General features: G+C 32.2%; 1 protein-coding gene across 3 annotated transcripts in view; it reads right to left on the bottom strand.

The window, feature by feature from the left end:
- Positions 1-19,635, bottom strand: part of LOC136973399 (SERTA domain-containing protein 2-like) — a 49,588-nt gene extending 29,953 nt beyond the window's left edge. The window contains exons 1-3 of one of the 3 annotated variants that reach the window (XM_067268121.1): positions 19,398-19,635; positions 10,290-10,497; positions 4,643-4,719 (exon numbers count right to left, since the gene is read on the bottom strand). Coding sequence is in view for 1 of the 3 variants with exons in the window: in XM_067268122.1 (XP_067124223.1) it covers positions 19,398-19,445 (48 nt within the window). In the remaining 2 variants the exon portion in view is untranslated. Of the gene's footprint in view, positions 1-4,642; positions 4,720-10,285; positions 10,498-19,397 lie in introns of all 3 variants that reach the window. The other 2 variants (XM_067268119.1, XM_067268122.1) reach the window with 2 other exon arrangements.
- Between the last annotated feature and the right edge of the window lie 2,867 nt (positions 19,636-22,502).

The raw sequence follows: 22,502 nt of genomic DNA, 5'->3' as shown, positions 1-22,502 counted from the left end.
CATACATTTTCATTAAAGGTAAATATGCTTTTTTTAATGCATATCCACAAAAGTTCATCATCCTTGCAACAATGTATTGATATCATTTATATGCAATATAAAAATAATAAATAATTTTCATACTGACTCAATTAAAACTTATCACAGTCTATTCAGAGAGATGGAAAAGATCATTAATGTTCTTTAAAGAATTTAAATTTGGAAGTTTAAATACTTTTAATTTAAAATGCCACTATAGGATATGCCACCTATCAACATAAAAACAACATTATCTTTTATTACTTCTGATATTAAAGTTGATATTTTTATCAGCAAATGCTTAAACATAAGATATTGAATTTAACTTGTTCTCTTTTTTAAAATAATTTATGCTGTTGTTTTAATTTGGAAATAAATTTAGACAAAATATACAAGTATAATAAAATAAATCTAAAATTTATTTATTTTTTATCAAGCTTTTGGATCTTATATAAAATGCAAACTAATCAAATTTTAATCACATTTATTGATCACTAATCAATACTGATAGTCTAGAAGTGAATAACTTGGGAATTCCAAGAATCTTATGCAAATCGGTATAAATTTTGATTTTCTCTTGTCTGGAAGAAAATTATTTTCAACTATGTCAATGACATGCATAAAATTACATAATAGCATGTAATATGTCTCATGCTGTAGTGATATTTCTATTTTGCGTAGTATTTTCCCACACTAAGTATGGACAAGAACACACATTAACCCATGGCCAGGTCCTTAGGCTTTCAGGTATTTTGGATCTCCTCTGGCATTTCAATCTGTAGTCCAATCAGTGATCTGGCTACAGATCGGCCCAAATCTGCACCCCCATGCAGAGATGCAGATTGGGCAAAGACAGATTGACATCACAACCCTGACACGTGCACTATGGGTCCAGTCTTTGCCCCATTGTCTAAAAACAAACTTCAACAGACTACAAGCATGCCTTGCAACTTTTCAGTTTTTTTTTACATAATGACTGCTTCTTTAGCATATGACTATACAAAAGGGATTGTAGGGATTACATTATAGAATCCCTACAATCCCTTTTCACCTACCATTTATAAAAACATTTAATGATTTTTGTATATTTTTGTATATATATTTTTTTATATATGACTCACAATTTCATCTTCCCAGGCTGCAGGTCCACTTGTTTCTCAGGCCCTACCTAGGCACATGCCTACTGTACCTAATGGTTAAAACAGTCTGTGCTAATGTGCTGGATCTTAATTGTATATCACTTTGCAACAAAACTACAACAGCAGTAGGCAATAAAACAAAACAGAATAAATTGTTAGAAAATTCAAACATTCCATCCTCTGTTGTCTGACATTTTTTTTTCTTATAATCTCAAATTTTATGGCTATACATCCACAAAGCCAAATATTATCGGACTAGAAAATACTACTAATTTAATAGATAATTTGGCATTAGAAGTAGGCATTAGGTGCCATCTCTTGTTAAATTGTTAGTAAAGATGTTTGTTTAATCTCAAATTTTCCCAAAAAAATGTCAGAAATTTCAAATAGATTATAACAGTTCAAATATAGAATTTTCTAATAAATGTTCTGCTTCATTCCTTTATATATGGAGACTAATAAACATGGCTCTATTCTTATTCTGCAAAAGTCTATAATTCTATAAATTCTACTGAAGCACCACAGGCAGGTGCAACAGGTGCAGAGGAACAGAACCCAGGACAAAAAGGGCCCTGAAATGGGATGAAAAAATTTATCAGTATTATATTTTCATTTTCAAATTTTAAATTTTGCTTTTGTGGAACCGATTCCATAACACTTTTAGTCAAAGCTAAAAATGAAAATCGTGCAAGAAGCACATGAAAAGTTAGTTATGGTACTGTCTATAGGTATTATGTTATATCTTCAAAGAGTAGAATCTAGACCATTATGAATAGTTAAAATGATTTTTTTAAGCTTAAATGTAAACTCCAGAGCAATTTTGAACATAGACCATCTCTAAAGTGAACACAAGTAAAATAGCGAAGCCAGTTTTAGGACGAGACTACGTCTCGGAAAACGTGAGCAATGCATGCACAAATCTCGCACTCGCACCTGTTTGTAGAAACAGTCTCAGCATTTCGTATTTTCTTTTGACCCAGTTCTCGGTCCCCCGACAACTTACAAGTCTGGTTTATTTTACGTGCGCATGATTTTGGCATCAAATACTCTGTCCCAAATTGCAACTCCTGACATGTACTCCTTCAAACCTCTAAGGTGTGCAGCCATTGACAGCAGTGTGGTTTTGGAGATGAGACAGTCTCATCAAAAACATGAAATACAAAATTTGTGTCAGCACGTATTATTTAAATGTGCAGAAAAATTCAGATTTAAACGGTTTCAAGCCAGAAATGATTACACAACAATGTTTTTTCCAGAAATGATTTAAAACCATTTAAAACTTTAAGCTGTTATAAGTCATTCTGTAGAATGAAACTGTTCAAATTAAAATTTTTTTTACCATTTTCTGTTAAAATAATTTTTGATTTTGCATGGTTTTTCTATTGGAAAGAAGCTGTGATGCTTGAATCATACAGGAACTTTATGCATTTTAACTCTGATAAAGCATTTTAATTATTCATTACAGTTAGTTCCTTGCAATTTAAGAAAATCTGACAGATCCAAGTAGGCCTATATGGACATTCTTCATAATTATTACATATTACTTCTTTTTGTCAAGCAAGAAACATATACAGCTTAAAGTTCTCTCAAAATTTATTGCATATTATGTCAATATTTTTTTCTTAAGTTATCATTATGCTTTTAATATATCAAACCATCTCACACAGGAAATAAAAAAATTTCTATAAAAAAATTAGCACCAAATTCACCCCTATGGTATTTTAGACCTGATTTCTAGATCTTAAAAAGTATGTTTTATTGAGGAAATGTTACTTATTTTGCAGTCTTGAAAGACAGTATCAAACTGCATGTGGGAAGTATCATAGTGTATCAATTATAATTCTATTAACTTTCATACTATTGCCTTCAGGTTTTACACCTTCATATCGAGTAGTATCCCTGTATCCAGGACTGGCTCAATGGGATATGACACTCCTAGAGCCTGATCATTTTTTTATTTTAAATTTTTAAGCTTTATAAATTTTACAAAAAGAGCATATTTAAAAAATCTTACAAAAAATTAAATTTACAAACTTTCATTTGCAAAATTTTTTATGATATTGGTGCCTCAAACCATTTCTAAGCAGTGCCTCATGCCTAAGCCTGTCTGTATTGTTAAGGTCTTTATATAGCACGAGTGTCTTGTGCAAATAAAATGTTTGTGGCTTACAGTGCCTAAAGTGCCAGATTAGTAAATTTTGGTACTCATTTTTTTCACGTAAGTGTCTTCTGTGTGTCCTAAAATGTTACCAAACCAGATTTGGTTGCATTTGGATGGACTGTTAAGTAATCCTTTCCTATCAACGACGTCTAGAGAGAGACTGCTAAATATCTCTCTAGACATCGCTGATGGGGATATTTTAATTACAGTCACTCAGTATTTACAATTTTAAATAATTACAGCTTTGAAGGAACTGTAGGTTCATACAAATAAGTTGTATTCTTTCCCACTTGTGTTTAATACCTTTAATTAAATTTCCAAGGAGGAGATTGTTGTTTTAAGAAGTATTAAAAGTAATCAATATTCATTTTTTGTAGGCCTATATATTTTTATTTTATTTTTTAACAGCCATAATTATTAAATATCTTTATAAAATTGTGACATTGATATATCAAAAATAAGAGAGATCTTAGTCTTTGCTATCTTAACATAATAGCGTAGAGAAATTTATAAACGTTGTTGGATAATTTATAGAAGCAAAACTACTCTTCTGAGAATTGTTAACAAAAAAAGTTGAAGACTTGGATGCATTAAGTCATTCAAGCTGAAAATGATATACTAGTTGATCGTAATTAAAAGTTGTCCAATTTAGTGTTTCTGCAATGGAAATCATTTATCAGGAAGTAATTTGGTTATTTGTAAAAGAGAAAAATATTTAAAAAATTTTTCTTTCTCTTATAAATTCTAAAACTCGTATGATGAGAAATAACACATTATTACAGTCCGAGCTGAGTTTTTAAAATGTATAAAGAATAGAGAATAGATAATAAAATCGTTATTTTCATTTAATATTCTATTCAACTGCACAAAATTTTGCCAGTAATCATGTAATTTATAAATATAAAAGCTTGCACTCTCACTATAACCAGCTGTTATAATAATAGATATTTAATTATCACTGTGATATTATTATTTAATAGATCTTATCCTAATAATAATATTAATTCAAGTTACTTTCTAAAAGGTGTCGAATGAGTCACATCTGCAAAGTGCATACATAAAACACTGCTGAAGTTTACTGTATTTAAACTAGTTTGCAAAGTATTAAACTTGCTTAGAAAATTATAACTTCATCAAGCAAACTGTTTCACAGAAGTATGATTTTCATAAAAAAAAAAGGATTTAATAATGAATGTAATGGAGATAATAAAATACTGTAAATCATGACCTGTAGTATCCATTTGATAACAGAGATTTCTGCAGAATTTCTTATATTATTTGCCATTAACTTAAGTACTCAGAAAATGCTCTCTAATGAACTTACTTTTCAAGGGACATGAAGTTCCTTCAAAATTCAGGCAGTTGAAAAACCTAACATTTTGGGAAAAATCAAATTACCTGCTCAAAAATTAGATATAAGTGAATTTATTGGTTCATTAGTCTTTTCATTACTGAAAGAAATACAGAAGTTCTCATTATAAATTCAGTTTCTGATCCCCAACAAAATGACCATATTGATACAACAACAATTGTACAGTACATGATAACGTTCCTCCATATCTTTCCATTACATTAAAGAAATACTTCATGCTTCACATTTTACACAGTTAAAATTTTGTTCATCATTTCATACATTACTGTTATGATCATTTACATATTTTATTAAATAATTTATGAAATCATAAACCATATAGCAGACATTACTCTCTTTTGACAGGTTCAAGCTATTTTTTATTTTGCAGAACATTAGAAATTGTTTTTCTTCATAAATAAATGTATTTTTCATCACGGTCACAAAAATTCTTCATACGAAATGACATCAAAACAACATTATACTTTTTGTTTTGGAACAGAACATAAAATATTCTATGTTCTGTTCCAAAGCAAAAAGTCATTCTGTGATTTCAATGCACGAAGAAGTCCATTAGACAGAGGAAAGTACTAGCAAATTCTAATTAAAAATTGAAAATTTATAGAGAAACATTGATTAGCAATGTTCTGGTAGTTTCCCATTATTTTTCATCAGCTCCATTACAATTTTATATGAAATTTGAATAAATGACTTTTGTTGTTTTAAGCTTTTCTAACTGTTCTTCAAACTTTCTGCTGATTACATCTATTGCATTATATAATTTTAGCTATACTGAACTTGACATTATCAGTTAAGTTTCAATTACATTTGATGTAATAACCTCAAAAATCTTTTATCTGATGGCACTTCTCTGTGAAATAAACTGCTAAAGTAAAACCCCTCATTTGACCTAGTATTGATATATAATACATAAATCAGCTGTTCTTTTGTGCAATTCTTATCATTCTTTTGGATTATTATCCAGAACAATGGTAAGAACCACAGCATGATTTAGCATCATAAAATAAATATAAAAATATAGATTTTAAACTTATTTTTCAATGTTCTAGAGAATGTTTTTCATGCTAAAACTTTTCTTAATGCAATAAGAGCATTAAGAGTTTTGTAGAATAAGCAAGGACAAAGCTACCGGGTTCTTGCCTCCACAATGTCAGCAAATTTCGGTGAATAGTCGGCAAAATCTCAACACACAAAAAAATAATAAGAGAAATATGGCTGTGTAAAGAAGCGGCACGAAGACTGGTAAGAATGGAGAGGAAAACCAGGTTTCTTGACTGGCTTTTTGTATGAACTATTGATATTAGGCAGCAAAATCAGCCACCATGCCACCTCAATGATAAATGTCTAAATACAGCCCTGAAAATAAGAATACCAAACTGGCTATCAGAAACAGAAAAATCTAAGATTCTAATAATTTTTTCATCATACAGTGATTACTCTCAGCTTTAAATTGAAATTTCGACATTCATAAAGTAATGCATTATAGTACTGAAAGAATAAAATACTTTTTACTTATTTATTTAATTTTGATACAAAATCATCATATTTGTGGTTTCTATATATTATCAACATCCAATAATTTATGAAATTATGAATAAATGAAAACTTACTTATGTATCCTTTACTTAATTTCTGAAATTTCTAGTAGAGATCAATTTAATGTAAAATTTATATCATTAACACTAGTATCATTCTTTAAGAATAAGTTAAAATTTATTGTTATATTCAATAAAGCTTACTGTTAAGCTCTATAGTAAAAAATAACTAATTATCATATTAAAACTTATAATTTCAAAGTTGTTATATACTAAATCAAAGATAATTATTCTGAAAGTTTTTACTTAGTGATGCTTTTAAAAGAATTTCAGTTTGAAAAATGTTAGGAATTTAGAATTATTTGAATCTATTGAAAACAGATACCTTACATTCTTTAATGAAAGATTTCACTTATATCATAATCAAGTCTAAATTCTCTATTGTCATGGAAACATATTAGTCTCAACAGGGAAAGGAACGTCATGTAAGATTTAGTTCGGCGAGTCCTTATCTGCCGAATATCAATTCCATGTTAAGAAACGAACTTAATAATTTGTTATTTGAATTAATATATTGTATTATATAATGCATTTAAAAAAGTACAAAATTAAAATATATGTTTATAAATGAGTACAAAGAAAAGATTGCGAACCGGGACGACATAAAATATACTAAATATAAACTGTCATTGAGCAGATAACATACATAAAGTGTGTCAATTGAAAAGAGATTTTAATACTACATGAGAACAACTCTTTAGATTCATATAGCTTTGGTTACCATATAAAATTATATTACAATTTCAGTAGTTGATACCTATCAATAAATCCTTCAAATGAACATAAGGAATAATAATAATAATATAACAGGTCTGTAATTTGAAAATTAAAGACCTGTTGAGTTATTATATGCATTATATGCAGACCTGTAAATTCCTCTGTTGTCCATCTATTTGTCCTTTTTTAATCTTAAGAACAGAATTAGACAGATGAAAATAGAGTCCGGATATGGAAAGCTGGAACTGGAGGCCCTGATTAATTTTTAAATTAAAATATGATTAAAAAATTGAAGCCTGGCATTGTGACAATGTCACAATAAATAATTAAGATTTTTTCCTTTTGAAACCATAGAAATCTCTTCATTTATAACTGAATTAGAAGATACACAGCTGAAACTTATGACTATTTCTACATTGTAATTTAAGAATCTTCATAACAATTACACAGAAATTAGTATTAATTTAAGAAATTAAATGCCAAACAAGCAAAACCATAAAGTTTTGAAATTTCTATCTACACAGATTTTTATATGAAGTTACATATATTATTTTTTATTATTGCATATAAAATTAAAACTAAAATTACCTATTTTCCATGTTTATACTCTATTTGCTTTCAAAATATGATCATGAGCATCCAGTATTTTTATGAAAGCATCAATGATCTTAATAATAAAACACTTGTTAAGAAAACTCCTCAAACATAAATCCAATTTAAACTGCTCTAGGCACAAAAGCATTTTAAAAAACCCAATACTCTTGGACTTTATTTACTTATCATGAGTCAAACACTCCTGATAAGTAAATATATAAGTAAGACAATGATTGCATCTAGTAATGATCCATATTTATTTATTTTTTTATTTAATTTACAAACATCACTTCTTAAATGAAAAAGTTTGAATAAACTATTGTTTCTGTCATTTAAAAATTGGTTTAAACTAATGGATAGCTTGAAAAGAGAAGTACGTCCGATTGTAGCATGTTTATCAGATATTTCTACTTAGAATGGTATCAATATGGTATCCAAATGGAAAACTTAAAGTCAACCAGGTTGTCTAAGGAGAAATGAATCAGCCCAGGATGAAACCCCAATAGAAATTCTTGAAATTAGGTAAGATTTTCACATAACGAAATATAGAAGAATTAAGGAATGTTAATTATATACCATAACTTATATGTTAAACACGTTCCAGAAAGTAATATTTCCCAACTTCTTTACGCAGTATTCTTCATGAAATTTAAGATGGGCTTAGAAGATGCATTATAGTGTAATATTACTAAATTATAGTTATTTAAAGATTTTTTTTAATAATAACAGTTATAGCATAAGATGAGAATGTTAATGTTCAAATCTTTGAGAGTACTTTATGTCAACTTAAATTACTTTTCCAGCATCATTTATTTAATATTGTAAATGATTCTTGTAGCATGTATGAAATAATGGAAATGAATTGTGTTAGCATCAAATTAATGTATATTAATTCAACAATATTAGAGGAAAATAAAAAAGAAAATAATTAAAGAAAATTATGAGGTAAATTCAGATTCATTCAATAATTATAACCATCATAAAAATCATATTTCACAAAATTAATATAAAAGCAGAACAAAAATAAATTCTTACATAAGATTTACAGGATCAAAAATGCACATACTTTAAGTTGCAAAAATCAACTTATAAAACACAATATCAAAAACTTTAATTGAAATATTTCAAAGCAATAATTTCCTAGTAAATTCTACCTAATGGCAACATAAAAACAACTAGAAAATTTCAAACTGGATTAATTACATAGCTTGTTCACATTTTTTCACATACAGTAAAATTTCATTGCATATACTGTACAGGGGAAAGGTCATTAGATCAAGGCTATGAGCAAATTGTTCAGATAGATATACAAAAAGACAATATTTTTAAACATTTTTTCTATTACACATAAATTTAACATCTTTGTGAAACAAAAGTAGCAGATTTATATGATTTAGAACTGCAATTACATTATGGGTGAGTTTAATGCAAGTGAATTGTTGCATCGTTCTATAAAAATCAATAATTATTATTAATTTTTTTATTAATAAAAATTTCTGTTTTGATAAATTTATTTAAAACTTTATGCAAAAATTTCACACTTTAATAGGTAATATATCAATTAAATGGAACAAATTAATCTTTTCTTAGTGTTTAATTATAGAACAAATATTTTGTGTAGCCCCATAGGTACTTTCTTATTTCTTGTTTTGGATTTAATGTCAGTTGTTAAATGATACCATTTATTAACCATGTTTTAACTTTCCCTTTCAAAATATCATTAACACTTCTCTATGCCTTGTTTCTTGACAAGAAAATAATGGGTATAGATGATTATTAGACAGTATTGCCCATTCATCTAAAGATAACCTTTGATGAAAGGGAGTCCCCATCCCATCTGCTTTTTACATCAGCTCCAATTGGCCTATGGCATTCATTGTGGTCAATAGTGTGGCCCAATTCATTTTGCTTGTTTTTAGTGTGCCAGACTTCCACCTGAACATATAGAATTTTTCTTACTGAGCAACAGCCTGTACTAGATATGAAAACTTTTTATGCTCTCTGCCAGTATGGCATATTTGCACATTCTGACTGAAAAATAGCCTTGGGCTTACATATACAATAGGTCTTTCCTGCTTCCATATTTGTAATTTGATACAAAATGAATGAGCCATGAAATTTCATGGCTGTGTTGCTCATTCAAATTGTTTCTAGTTAGCTAGTATTTTGTTTAGTTATATTAATTAATATACTAATATATACTACATTAAAATGATTAATATGCAAGCACTTAGAACAATGAACCAATTTTATATTACAAATTTATATTTCATTAAAGAATTAAATTTACTGTGAGACATAAAAGATCTGTTTGTTTATTTTGCTGAAAAGCTAAAAAATTCAAATCTTTTGATTAGATCACAAAAATAAGCATTACAGGTGATATGACTAATCATAATATTTTGCCCATAACGGGCAGATCTAACCTGCAATGGACTGCAACAGAAGAATGGGAAAATAAGGTCTTGACTTGTACTATCCATCAAAGAGGTCTTATTTAGATAAGAATTCAAATCTGCAAACTAATTATCATAAAGATGTCTTAGAGAGGTATTAACAGGCAGATTATAGACACTAACAAGTGCCCAATTCACATACAACAGGTCAAGAACTGTCTTATAGATTCAAAAATATCTTAAAAATCACTTTAATAAGTCTCAATCTTGTTTAAATGTCCAAGCATACTCACCCACAGGAAACACAGAGAACACGTGTCAGGGGTCCATGATCTTGGGGGTCATGGCAAAGGCCCATAATGTAAAAACCACTATGAAATCAAAATTTGTCAAGGGCCCATAATTCTTAAGGATATAAGAATTATGGACCCCTGACAAATTTTATACCCAAGGATCTCATAATGCAACACATTACTAGCCATATCTCAAAACATCTTCATTAAATCTATTAATATAATGTCAACTTTACTCTTTAATTAAAATCTTTACAAACTAATTGCTTTAACAGAATAAATTTTACCATTATAAAATTTGGTATCTAAGCAAAATTTTTCAGACAATGAAATAAATATTTTATAAAACTTTGATTTTTTATTATATAGTTTATATATATTCTGTAAAAATAAAAATATTACATTTTCATTATAAACTATAAGTATGCATATATATATTATTAAATGAAAATTAATTTTTTCAAAGTAATGGAAGTGTCTCAACTATTAATTAATTTAATAAATACAATGCTGAACCAATAAAATAAATATTTGTAATAGCTACCATTTTCTGCAATTCTAGTTCATTACAATAATTGTGAAATATATCGAAAGATTGCTATTCTAGCATAATTTATAAATTTTATTATTGATAAGAATTATCATCATCATCATAAATGAATTTTTATTATGTATAATGTTATGTTTTTCCAGTTGAGACTTCCATTAAATTATATTCATTTACATATCAATATTTTATGTTTAAAATATTTAAGATTCAATATCAATATAGAACAAAAGTTACACTTAAATGTAATCTTACAACTTTTCATTCTTAATAATGATAACGTAATAGTTATATAACAACGGATTAACAACTAAATAGTCTGAATTTCTTCCTATACTGTATTTCTGTTTTTTGATTAACAATTTCAGATAAAATTTATTTATAAATATTTACTTTAAATATCTAAATTTAAAATATTTCAAACATTCTAATTTTTCATTAATTAAATGTTTTCATTTCCTTATACAAAGTTTTGCAATGAAACACCAACTAAATATACAGTTATATCTATGTCTACACATTTCCATATATTCCTCTTTACTCCTAAACAGGTTAACATTGTTTAATTTAGGGGGAGGTGGCCCTAGTGGTCTATTCGATTATCATATTGACATCATCTGTAGCGGTGACATCCAGTCAACATAGTACACGTATTTCGTACCTGAAGCTGTCCATTAATTCTTGATACCAGTTTATTAAAGTTTGTTATTAAAATGCTTTTATTTAATTACTCAATTTTTATTTCCATATCTGATTTAAACAAACATTTTAAACTTATTTAATTTTGAAAAATACACTCCATAATTAAATGTACAGTACTCCTTTATCAAACAACTTCCACATAGTAATAGATTTAGTCATAACTTGTCCATAAATTTATAATTTATCCAATATAAAGTTTTAGTTATAACTTTGACTTTAATATATGTTATTATGATATAAAATATATTCAGTTTATTCAAAAATTAATTATAATTTTACTTTCAAACTTCAATTCTCTTCTAATTTTACAACTAAGATTTGACCTACTACTGCAACAAGACTTATTAGTATACAATGCTTCAATTAATATAAAACTCACAAAGAATGTTTTTTACTTCATGGAAAATTTTGTAATAAATGTATAACTTACAAATGATATTAACTACTTTTAATTTAAACATTTTTAAATATATAATCAATAAGGTATAGAAAGAGATCAAACTATTTGTAATTCTTGAAAATGTTTCTAATATAACAGATAAAGTCTACAACAAACCTCTTCAATATGCTAATTTAATGAGAAAGGAAAAGCGCAATCAAATCTTAATGAAATTAATACTTTATTAATTAATTCACAGATATTATAATTCCCATTATGAATACTTCATGCAGTCAATAATTTATTTACCACAATAATCATTAATAATTAACTTTTTCTGTAAGGACAGCAGAGCATTCCCAAAATTGGATATTTATTTATATTAACACATAGCTCAACATAACAACTAGAAAGATTCCATTTGTCCATAAAATAAAACTAAATTCTCCATCGCCAATAAACAAACATTTGAATATACAGTATTTTCAACTAGAAATTTCTTGATTTTTACGACTAAGGCCTACGCTTGTGGAAGGTTATGTTAGACGTCATGAAGACCAACCCAAAACAACACCAAAGAGTTGTTTACACTTCATGCTCGTCCTTAAAGATATGTATACTCCAATGCATTTCGGTGATCTGATATTTAGTAGTCCTGCCTTAATTTCTAAGTGATAAGATGCAACGTTTCGATATCAAAGTTTTGTTAAGAGACATTAAGTTTATCTCTTATCGAGTAACTTTTGTTATTGCCATTAATCGTGTGACATTTAAACATCAGGAATCGAAAGTTAGTAAACAAGAATTTAACTGTATTGTTTAAAAGTTTGTTTTTCTTCTTCATAACGCAGCATATTCTGTAGAGGAATATCTAAAAATCAATAACGTCTAATTAATGATATATAAGGTTTTTTCAAGTTAACTGTACACAAGTTGTAATTGAACATGGTATGGATTTATATACGATAAATATAGGTTATGATAATTTTTCTTATTTTTTTCCCCACTTGGAAATGATGTAGAGTATGATAACTGTACTCTACCATACTGTATTACGTTATAGTTTACTGTACTTTGTTATACAGTGACATACTTTTAGTGTTTCACTATAAAACTACCATACCATGCAATGCCAAAAGCATGCTGTAGTATTTTAAATCTGCGTTTAAAAGTTGCCAGACGGCCCGTATTCTTATAAATTTTTTTTGTTTTTATTTTCTAATTTATATTATGTCGCTTAACTGCTTCATATTAAAATAGCTTCATTATCATCAAAGATAATTTTTTTTAAAAAAAAAGAAAACATTTTTAATAATAATATATTAATTTTGTATAAAATTATAAAAGTTTTAAATGTTGCCATAGTCTACCCTTTTTTTAAAAAAACAAAACTTGGCAACACTTTCAATAATAATAAATTAGTTAATCAACTGAAATGATTAAAAATTATGTATATAAATAAATAAACTACTTTGTCATTTTTTAAATTATAAATTAATTTTAACTTTTTATTTAAAATAATAATAATAATAATAGAAATAATTTTGTATGTTTTGAAAAATTTTATTTGCGCGAATTTTTACCGGGAATGGGATGTCGGACAGGTAAAATTATACAATGGGTTACGTATGTGTGTCTTAGGTTCCAGCCTAATGGCTCAGAAAGGTGTAGATGGATAGAACGGGGGAGGCGAAATGACGACGTCATCGCTAGATACCTGTACATAGTTGTAATCAGCATCGGAAAGTAGGTCAGGCGGACAAACAGATCTGCCAAGGGGGGAAGCCTCGTGGTTACGCGAATATTTTAAAAAGTTGGATTGTTTACGACGAGAAACACGTTTGCTATATTATAAAACCCACGAATTATAATTTTTAAAAGTCAACATTTTAAAAATATACTTATTTACGTCGGCAGTGCATACTAAGTAAGCTAGTTAGCGAGCGACTTTTGCCGACATTTAAATTTATTCGCATTATAAAATGTAAATTGGTACAAAATTTAAGCCATTCGGCTAACTTTGCAAGTTATAAAATCGATTGAAACGTGATTAAAATCTTATCGCGAAATTTAAATTAGAAAATGGAATTTTTATTTTATTTTTTTTTAATAATTTTTTCTTTTTATTTTGTTTTAGAATGTTTATATATTTTTTTAAATATATTTTTTCATGTTGAGTAAATTCGGAAAGGCACGATAATTTAACATTTATTATTATTATTATTATTTTTTAAATTAAAATATTCGAGACGAAGGTCAAACGTCAGCAGGAAACATAAAAATAAAATATTAGCATTAATAAGCGAAAACGTGTCGCCAGAAATGAAATTTTCGGCGGAAATATTAAAAAAAATTTGAAAAAAGTTCGAATTTGGCGCCGGACTACCGCTCGGCAGATGTCGCCTCGTCGCGAGAACCTCCATTTTACCCTAAAAAAATTTCACTTTCTAGCAACGAAAAACCTCCAAAACTCCAATAGACAGTAAACTGGGACGTAAATAGTTTTTTTTGTAATCGAAAACTTTAAACACGGGTTCGAAATAAGGAACAGATTAACGCGATTGAAAGAAACTAAATACAAAACGAAATAAGAAAAAAATAAAATAAAAATAAAAAGAGAGAGGAAGGTGTTGTAAAATATAGTTGTGTTCTTTTTTACTGTTATATAAGTTTTATATTTTGCAGTTGTTGTGTATTACCTAGTGTTCTTGTCTTTTTATTTATAGTTTTTGTTTATTTATTTTTTAATATTTTAGTAGTTTATCTAGTTTTTATTTTTAGTAGTATTATGGTATTAAATCTTTATAAGCTTGGAAGCGACTGATCTGAATGTCTCATTGATTCTTATGATATATGTTATGTTTTCGTTTTCTTTAGTATTTTGTCTTATGTCAGTTTGATTTCTTATTGTTACTTTTTTTGTTTTATCGTTTTTTTTTTGATCGTTTTTATAAGATTTGATAGTAGTTAGAGTTTAATTGTAGTTAAGTATATTAATGGTAAATATGGTTAGGTTATTATTAAGTACAGTAGGGTTGTATTATTATTTCTTTGTTTGTTTCTAAGTTTTATTTTTAATTTTGTATTTTTATTAGTCTAATTTAATTGTAATATATTATTTGTTAGTTAATTTGTTCTTATTTTAGTATTTGTTATATATGTTAAGTGTGTTTTAGTAACGTTGTGTGTATGATATCTGGAGATTTATAGCACTGATAGGTAACACTTGGGGGGGGGGCGCTTGGGACGTAAATAGTTTTTTTTGTAATCGAAAACTTTAAACACGGGTTCGAAATAAGGAACAGATTAACGCGATTGAAAGAAACTAAATACAAAACGAAATAAGAAAAAAATAAAATAAAAATAAAAAGAGAGAGGAAGGTGTTGTAAAATATAGAAAATTCGGTAAACCGGGAACCGCGCATCGATTTCGAATTTACGAATTAATTTTTGAATAAAACAAAGTACGGGGAGACGTCGGCCTAACAAACGAGCGAGCGAGTCGCGGTAGAGCCGGGGCGCCCGTCCTTATACCGCGGTCGGTTGCCATTGGCAACGGTGCGTCGGGAAGGGAGAGCGAAGGGGGGAAGCCGGGAATCGATCAGGCCGGCGCGCGTCTAGGCCTCGAACATGGCCTGCCTCTACTTATAGAGCGGTCTCCCATCGCATCGATCGAAAGCCAACTTCTTCGTCCACCTTCTAATAAAATATTTGGATATTATGTAAAACAGATAAACCAATTTTCCAATTAACACTCTTCTTCCCCTTTCTATGAAAAAACAAAACTTTTAACTTTAAAAATTATATTATAGGCCCTATATATGTAATTTATATTAATATTTAATTGTAGACTGGCCAAAGCCGAAAGTATCTCGACGATACTTAATAACAGTACTGTACTTTCGAATTTCCCAATTATAAGGTGGCGTTCGAATATTTGATAATTATTACATCAGTTTGAGAGGCCTCCTTATACGAGAAACGAGTGAGGAAGTACGCCGCGTCGCGTCGCGTCGAAGCGCTGGTTATCCAAAACTTTCTACCTTCGAAATCCCCCCGCACTTCCTCTAATAGCGAGCGATATGGCAAACAACTTGTATTTTTCCGATGTGGCAATCGATGTCGTTGCGTAAATCGGCGGATGCAACGACCTCCCGCTACGCGCGCGCGCCGACACTACGCGCGAAAGTACTAACGGCGCAAGTCCCCAACGTTTCTCGCGCGATTATCCGGGAAATTCGGCGGATTTTTAAGCTTACAACGACGCAATTGCGTTACAAGTACAAAAGCCCGGATGTTGACAAGACGTTTGCCAGCCTAAACTTGGCCTCGTGCCCCTCCGAATACTAAAATAAAAGTCGAGCGAATCAGCCGACTAACTGACTCGATCCCACTAAATCGTATATCTACGCGGAGGATTTCCTACCAATTTTTCTACCTGTTAAACGCCACAAATCCTCTAACTCTGTACATTTTGTTGGAAGTTTTGTTTAAGATTTTTAACTGTAAACGGGATGCGGTAAAAAGTGCTTCGTTCTGCGAAGCGACTTAAATATATATATATAAAAAAATCAGTGTTTAACGTAACAATAACAAGTTTTATTATATTTTAATGCATATTTTAGCCGCCATTTTGTAATTTTCGCTGTTCTAATTCATCGATGGATATAGACTGTGGGGGGGAGAACAATAAGCTCGATATGTCGTCGACATCGAATCTCATTCCGAAGACAGTTTTTGGGGTGTTGACATAACCCACTTTTTTTCCCCTCCCTCTGCCAGATCGCATGTTAAGTGGGTTGCCGAAATACTTTCTCACACGCTTGGCCCGTTCCGCTATTTAACGCATCAAACTGCTAATTCGAGAAAATTAGCCCCCTTCAAGCAATGTCGTAACGAATGTAAGACGGATTTCGGCATCGAATGCGTAATCCGGTATCGGGTGCATTCCAGATTTTCATGGAAAATCTAGGGATTTTAATAAACTTTTCCGCTATATTTTACAAGTCTAATTTAGGCTTGCTTTATCAACGCGAATTAACTTTCAGGTGTGTGTACATAATTCGTAAAATATTGAGCGAATTTCTCCTCCCAAAACGACGTAACTCGTTCGTAATTTATCGTTGTTATTACTTATTTATTTATTCTTGCTAAGGGGGGACGGAAAGGTTTATTGTTCTGCAGGGTCCCTGAAATTTTATAATGTGGGAATTACTCAAGGTCGCGAGGAACTACGAAAATAAATAAACAAACAAAACAGGTAATGAAAAGTTTAAGGCGACGTCTCGAACGAGCCACTTTCTTACATAATTTCCGGAAAGATTTCGCACTTCGAAATAAAATCGCCGCCATTACGAGTCTAGAAAGGTCTTTAAAATCACGAATCGCAATTGAAGGACACACTTTCTCAATGCCAGAAGGCTGGTGCTTGGCGTAAAGTATGCGCTGTGTTTGCGTGTGTGTGCCTGTGTGCTCGAGCGCGCTACTCGGAACTGTCGGCCTACGGAACGGGCCACACATCCAGAATTCGATCAAATGAGAATGGAAGGAGGAGTGATGACCTTTCTCGCTCTCTGGTATCTTTCTAGCACGTGTGATTCGCTTGGAGGAATGTTTTTGAAACGACCGCGTCCGATGCTATAGAGTGACGCGTGGAACGACGGGATTGGAAAACACTTAAGCAGCGCGAAAACGTCGGCAGTGGCAGGCGGAAAGGAGACGCGACGCGACGCGACATCGCCGCCGCCTAATGCTACGTTTTTAAGTGAGAGTAAACCGGTTATCCGACACGCGTCCAAATCCCGATCCTCCCACAACTTCCTAACCAAATTCTATACAAACAACATCTGATCATTACTAATCGCGCACGAACAAGATGGACTCTGAGCATTGGTAAGGTCGAGTTCATCTACGCATGTAAAAAAAAAACAAATCTCGCGTATTATACTAACAACATTTTTGTCAGGTTGTCATTTCGCACGCGCTTTTATTCTCTTTACGAACGTGTCCGTCGCGGGTGTCTGTCAGCACGTGCAGCAGCCACGTAAACACGTTCTACCCGCGTAAAACCTATACTCAGCTTTTATAAAATCGGAAAAGCGGGTCGATTTCTTTCGCGTCGAGCCTCGTTTGTCATTGTCGAGTGTATACTACGGCCGTCCGAACCGGAAGTCGGCAAAAATTCCCCGCCAAGTATCGAAATTCGGCGATAGCTTCCCCTCTCTTATTAGTAGGTGGAATTACCCCGGATACCCGTCGGCATTGGTCGTTGTCGAGCGTCGCAAGCGCCGCGACATTGTCGCGAGGGGAGTACTATAAACAGATTACTTTTATTGATGGTTTTTTTGGGGGGATGATGCGTGGAATATTATTTGGTCTGTTCCTAACAGAATCTAATAACTTTCGTATTTTATAAACGTATCGTCTGTAAAACGCGAAAACAGGAAAAGACGCGCCACCGTGCGATGCGGCGCGCTTCGAAATGCCAACGGGTCTCGCTCTACTTTTATAACATGAGTCGCATTTAAACGTTGGGCCGGCGCGATACGCGTGGGTGTCTCGTCGGCGCGGGCGGGCGCGCGCTCTCCCTCGCCGCGTACAACAGGTACGGTATTTCTGCGAAAACACATACGTCACACGGCCGAGTACCGATCGTGGCCGATAGAGGCGCCACTGTCAAATGCCGACATTATGTTATTTTTCTAGTTTAATTTCGTACTGGCGTAAACAGGGTGTTTCGATAGTTCCGTCTGAACTCGCTTGTTTGTCAATTCCTTTTTTTCGTCTGTTTATTTTTCCAGAAAAATTCGCAAAAAGAAAAAAAACCGAAAAATTTACGGCTTCCACGTCCGGTGTTAGGGGATTTCCACCATTCGACAGGGGAAAAATTCGAAAAGCGGGCGCAAACCCCGGCAGAAATCAATGGAAGGGCCTTAACCCTCAACTCGTAATTTCGGAATAAAAAAAATTTCGATCGGGCCCGCCAGTGAGACTTCATCGGCCCGGGACGATACTCGGACGCGTGTCACGTGGCACGGGATTAACACACTGTGGCAGAGGAGGTATACCGCAGAGGATTTCAGAGGTCTGAACGGAGGAAAAATAAGCAAAACGGGGGCATCGAGCGCCAAGTACAGTTTAAAATCCGCGGTCGGGCCGAGTTAGGGACAAGGCAAGCGATGACATATCCGTGAAACGCGGTTACTCAACAGGTGAGCGGCGATGTCTTAGGTAACGTGACACACAAACCCTACCCGCCGTCGACCACGAAAACAGCCACGCGAACTCCGACCTCTGACATGGCCGAGTGCGTGACCCCTGGAAAAAAGAATACCGCGTGACGGACAGACAACAGAGCGATAGAGAGAGAGAGTGAGAGAGAGGAGACTAGACGGCAAAACTTTGGACGAGCGGCTGAAAGAGACGAGGCGATTCTGCAATCGGGACGACAGCGAAAACTAGAAGGGAATATATAAATAACTTACCTCGAAATCAAATTGTGAAGCATCGACGTGACAAAATTCCACACCCATAACACATCGGCGTTGTCGTCTACAAACGGGACGAGGTGGTTCGACGAAAGAAGGTACATCAGCTGTACGCGTCGGCCGATACAAATGGCCTTTGAACGACTCACACACAGTCGCAAACAGAATCGGAAAGCCGGCAGGGGATGACGGGAGTTTCGAGGGACAGCGGATGACCTGGATACATGACGCAAGCCCGTGACGCCATCGGCTCTCTCACCCACTTTGGTGCAGCCGCTCCACCAATCACAATCGTCCTGGTTCTCGCCCGTAGAACTGGCAACGTGCCAGAGTCTGTGTGCGAGATCGGCGCCGCGAACGGATCGTCGTCGTCGGGTGTTGGAAAGAAACTTTTCCTCCTCTCTTCTAACGATTTAGCCGAGTTAACATCACCTGTTGATGAACGGCTCCGGGTCTTCTTCTTCTTCCTCTTTTCTTATTACGCTCCTACTTTTACTCCCGTCCGCGCTACACGATCTTCGCGTCGTTCGGCGCTCCACCGCGCTCTCCCTTATTAATTAATTAGCGACAAATGGATCGCATCGTAGACGCGCGCTGACGCGTTAAAAACGTAAAGCGCTCCTTGACGTCTTTCGGACTCTTTCGCTCGTCGGATGCTGTCGCGATTTGTTGCTCGCAAGGCGCGACGCGTCGCGTTCGTATACGTGTACTCGTTTCACATCCGAGAGGGGGCGCTGCGTTGGAAAAAATTAAAGACCCGAGCAAATCCCGGATTACGCGAGCTCATAAGGTGCCCGGAAGCGACTAGTTGGTAGAGTTGGAGAAAATTCTGAAAGATCACGTGGCGTTCTGGGCCTGAAAACGAGATTTATCCTTCTGGGATCGTCGCGTCGCGCAAATGATAAATGTCATTGTCGATGCGATGCCATCCCACCGCTGCTTAACCCAGGAACGGTTTTCTATTTTTTTAATATTTTTTTAGATCCTTTATCCCGGAAGAATTCATCAACCTGGGATAGAAAACGTCGGGCGAAATCTCGCCATTCGGGTTCGAAAGGCGACCAATACGCGAGATTAAATATTAAGTCTGAAACACGTATAACGCATTACGGAGACGATGTTTAATGGTTTCCCATTAATTACTGCCATTTTCGTTACTACAATATCTGTCTAGAAATGGTTAGCGCCGATGCGTAGGCGTTACGTTTACAATAACGGAATGCCTGTAAACACATACCCTTCTCGGAAGGAATGGGCTTTTTACCTGCGCTTCGGCACGATGGAAGCATATCCTACCCCTACTTACGTAACTTAATAATGGTTTACGTCACCGTAACGTAAAAAACATACGTCATAGCTTCGCTTCCGCCATAGTTTTTTCGTTAATACACTTCAAACGCTTTGCTCTTTGCCCAAGTTCGTCCGACTCTATGACGCATATGCCAAACCTCGTTGTAGTGTTGAACCCCGTTATAATGTCAAATATTCAATATTTCGTTCGCTCTTTTAACGCAATTTTAACAGAACACTAAATTTAAAAATTGAATTTTTTAATCTCTTTTTTTCAGGAGTTTTTACGTAGATTATTTACTTTTATAAAATCAGTAAATAATTTTTTCCTTGATAAAAAAAATTCCCTAAATCCAATTTACTGTAAGCATGCTAATTTTTGCAAGGCTTAATTACTGTAATTTCCCTCAATAAACGTTGAAAAAAGTAAATATAAACTTTACTGATCAACGCATTTGCTTATCAATGTCAGTGAATTTCGGGATAATTTAGGAAAATTTCCTGAAAGTATGTTAAATATCCGTAGAAAGCGGGGGAAAAATAGTATTTTTTTTTCTTAACAATTTCAATTAACTTATATTGAGTAATTTATATGCCTTGATATATAATTAATTTAATTTGTATTATTTTGAATTAATTTTAAGGGTGGAAAAATATTTTTATGTTTATTATGTATTTTACATGTATTTAAAATTCCCCAAAATGGGGAAAGACAGAGTTCGATTTGTAAAGAATTTCGTGAGTCGATATTTGGAGTAAAGATAAATAAGTTTACTCTAAAATAAATAATTATCTGAAGTAAAAATAGTACTTTTATGAATAATGATATATTTAGAATGTTTTTATAGTCTTTATAATTTATTAAATACGTTTCTAGTGCTGATAAACATGAATAAAAACAGGGAATTTCCCTGCCATTTCATTTTTCTTTTCTCCAACAATCTCCGTAAATCATAAACAGTTTTCAAAATCTCCCGAAAAATTAGGAAAATTTATTGAAATTTTAGGGAATTTTCCTGGAAATTTAGGGAAAATTCCCGCAATTTTCAACATTTTTCAGAAGAGGAAAATTTTCAGTTTTAATTTACATTAGTTTTTTAAAATAATTTTTTTAAACAAAAGAAAATATCAAAAAAGTTAGTACTTAACTTCCAATATTAAAATGATTGTAATTGTCCATAGTTTAGGGTTAATTTGAAAAGAATGCAGGCATTTTATCGGGATTTATTTTATATATTTTTCTTGATATTTTTTAACAAATAAAACCACTGAAAAGTAGGAAGAAAACCCACCTTACAAACATAATTTATCACAATATGAAAATGGGTATCAGAAGAGAGTAAGACAATTGCAAGTTAGAGAAGCGAATGATAATGATGATGCAGATTTTTGCAGTAGAAAATAAGTAAAAAACGGATCGAAAAAATATTCCTGAAGGATTATGCAAACTAGAAAAAAGATTTGTAAAAGTTTATTTGTTAGATCTTAGAAAATTGTGAATGAAAATAAGCTTTAACGGTATTTTTCGTGTTTTGAAAGACTTAAAATGAGTAAATCTTTGTATATTTTTCTGCAAAATGATGCATAATTTGAGTTTTTATAATTTTTTAAAGTTTCTGTATAATTGCGATTGCATTAAAAATTCAAAATAAGCACAATTATGGAATTGTTATTTATAAAAAGCATGGCCTCAAAATTCGTGATTTTCTCAATGTATTTTCCCTCGAGGAAATTTTAGCTGCTGAAGGGAAAATCTCCAGCATTTGAAGGAATAAAGGGAAAATTATTCCCACCGGAAGGGATACTTTTTTA

This window comes from Centruroides vittatus, unplaced genomic scaffold (genome assembly GCF_030686945.1).
Source record: "Centruroides vittatus isolate TY-2023 unplaced genomic scaffold, ASM3068694v2 contig_3169, whole genome shotgun sequence".
Classification (NCBI taxonomy): Eukaryota; Metazoa; Arthropoda; class Arachnida; order Scorpiones; family Buthidae; genus Centruroides; species Centruroides vittatus.
The sequence above is the reverse complement of the archived record's forward strand: the minus strand, read 5'-3'. Positions and strand labels throughout refer to the sequence as shown.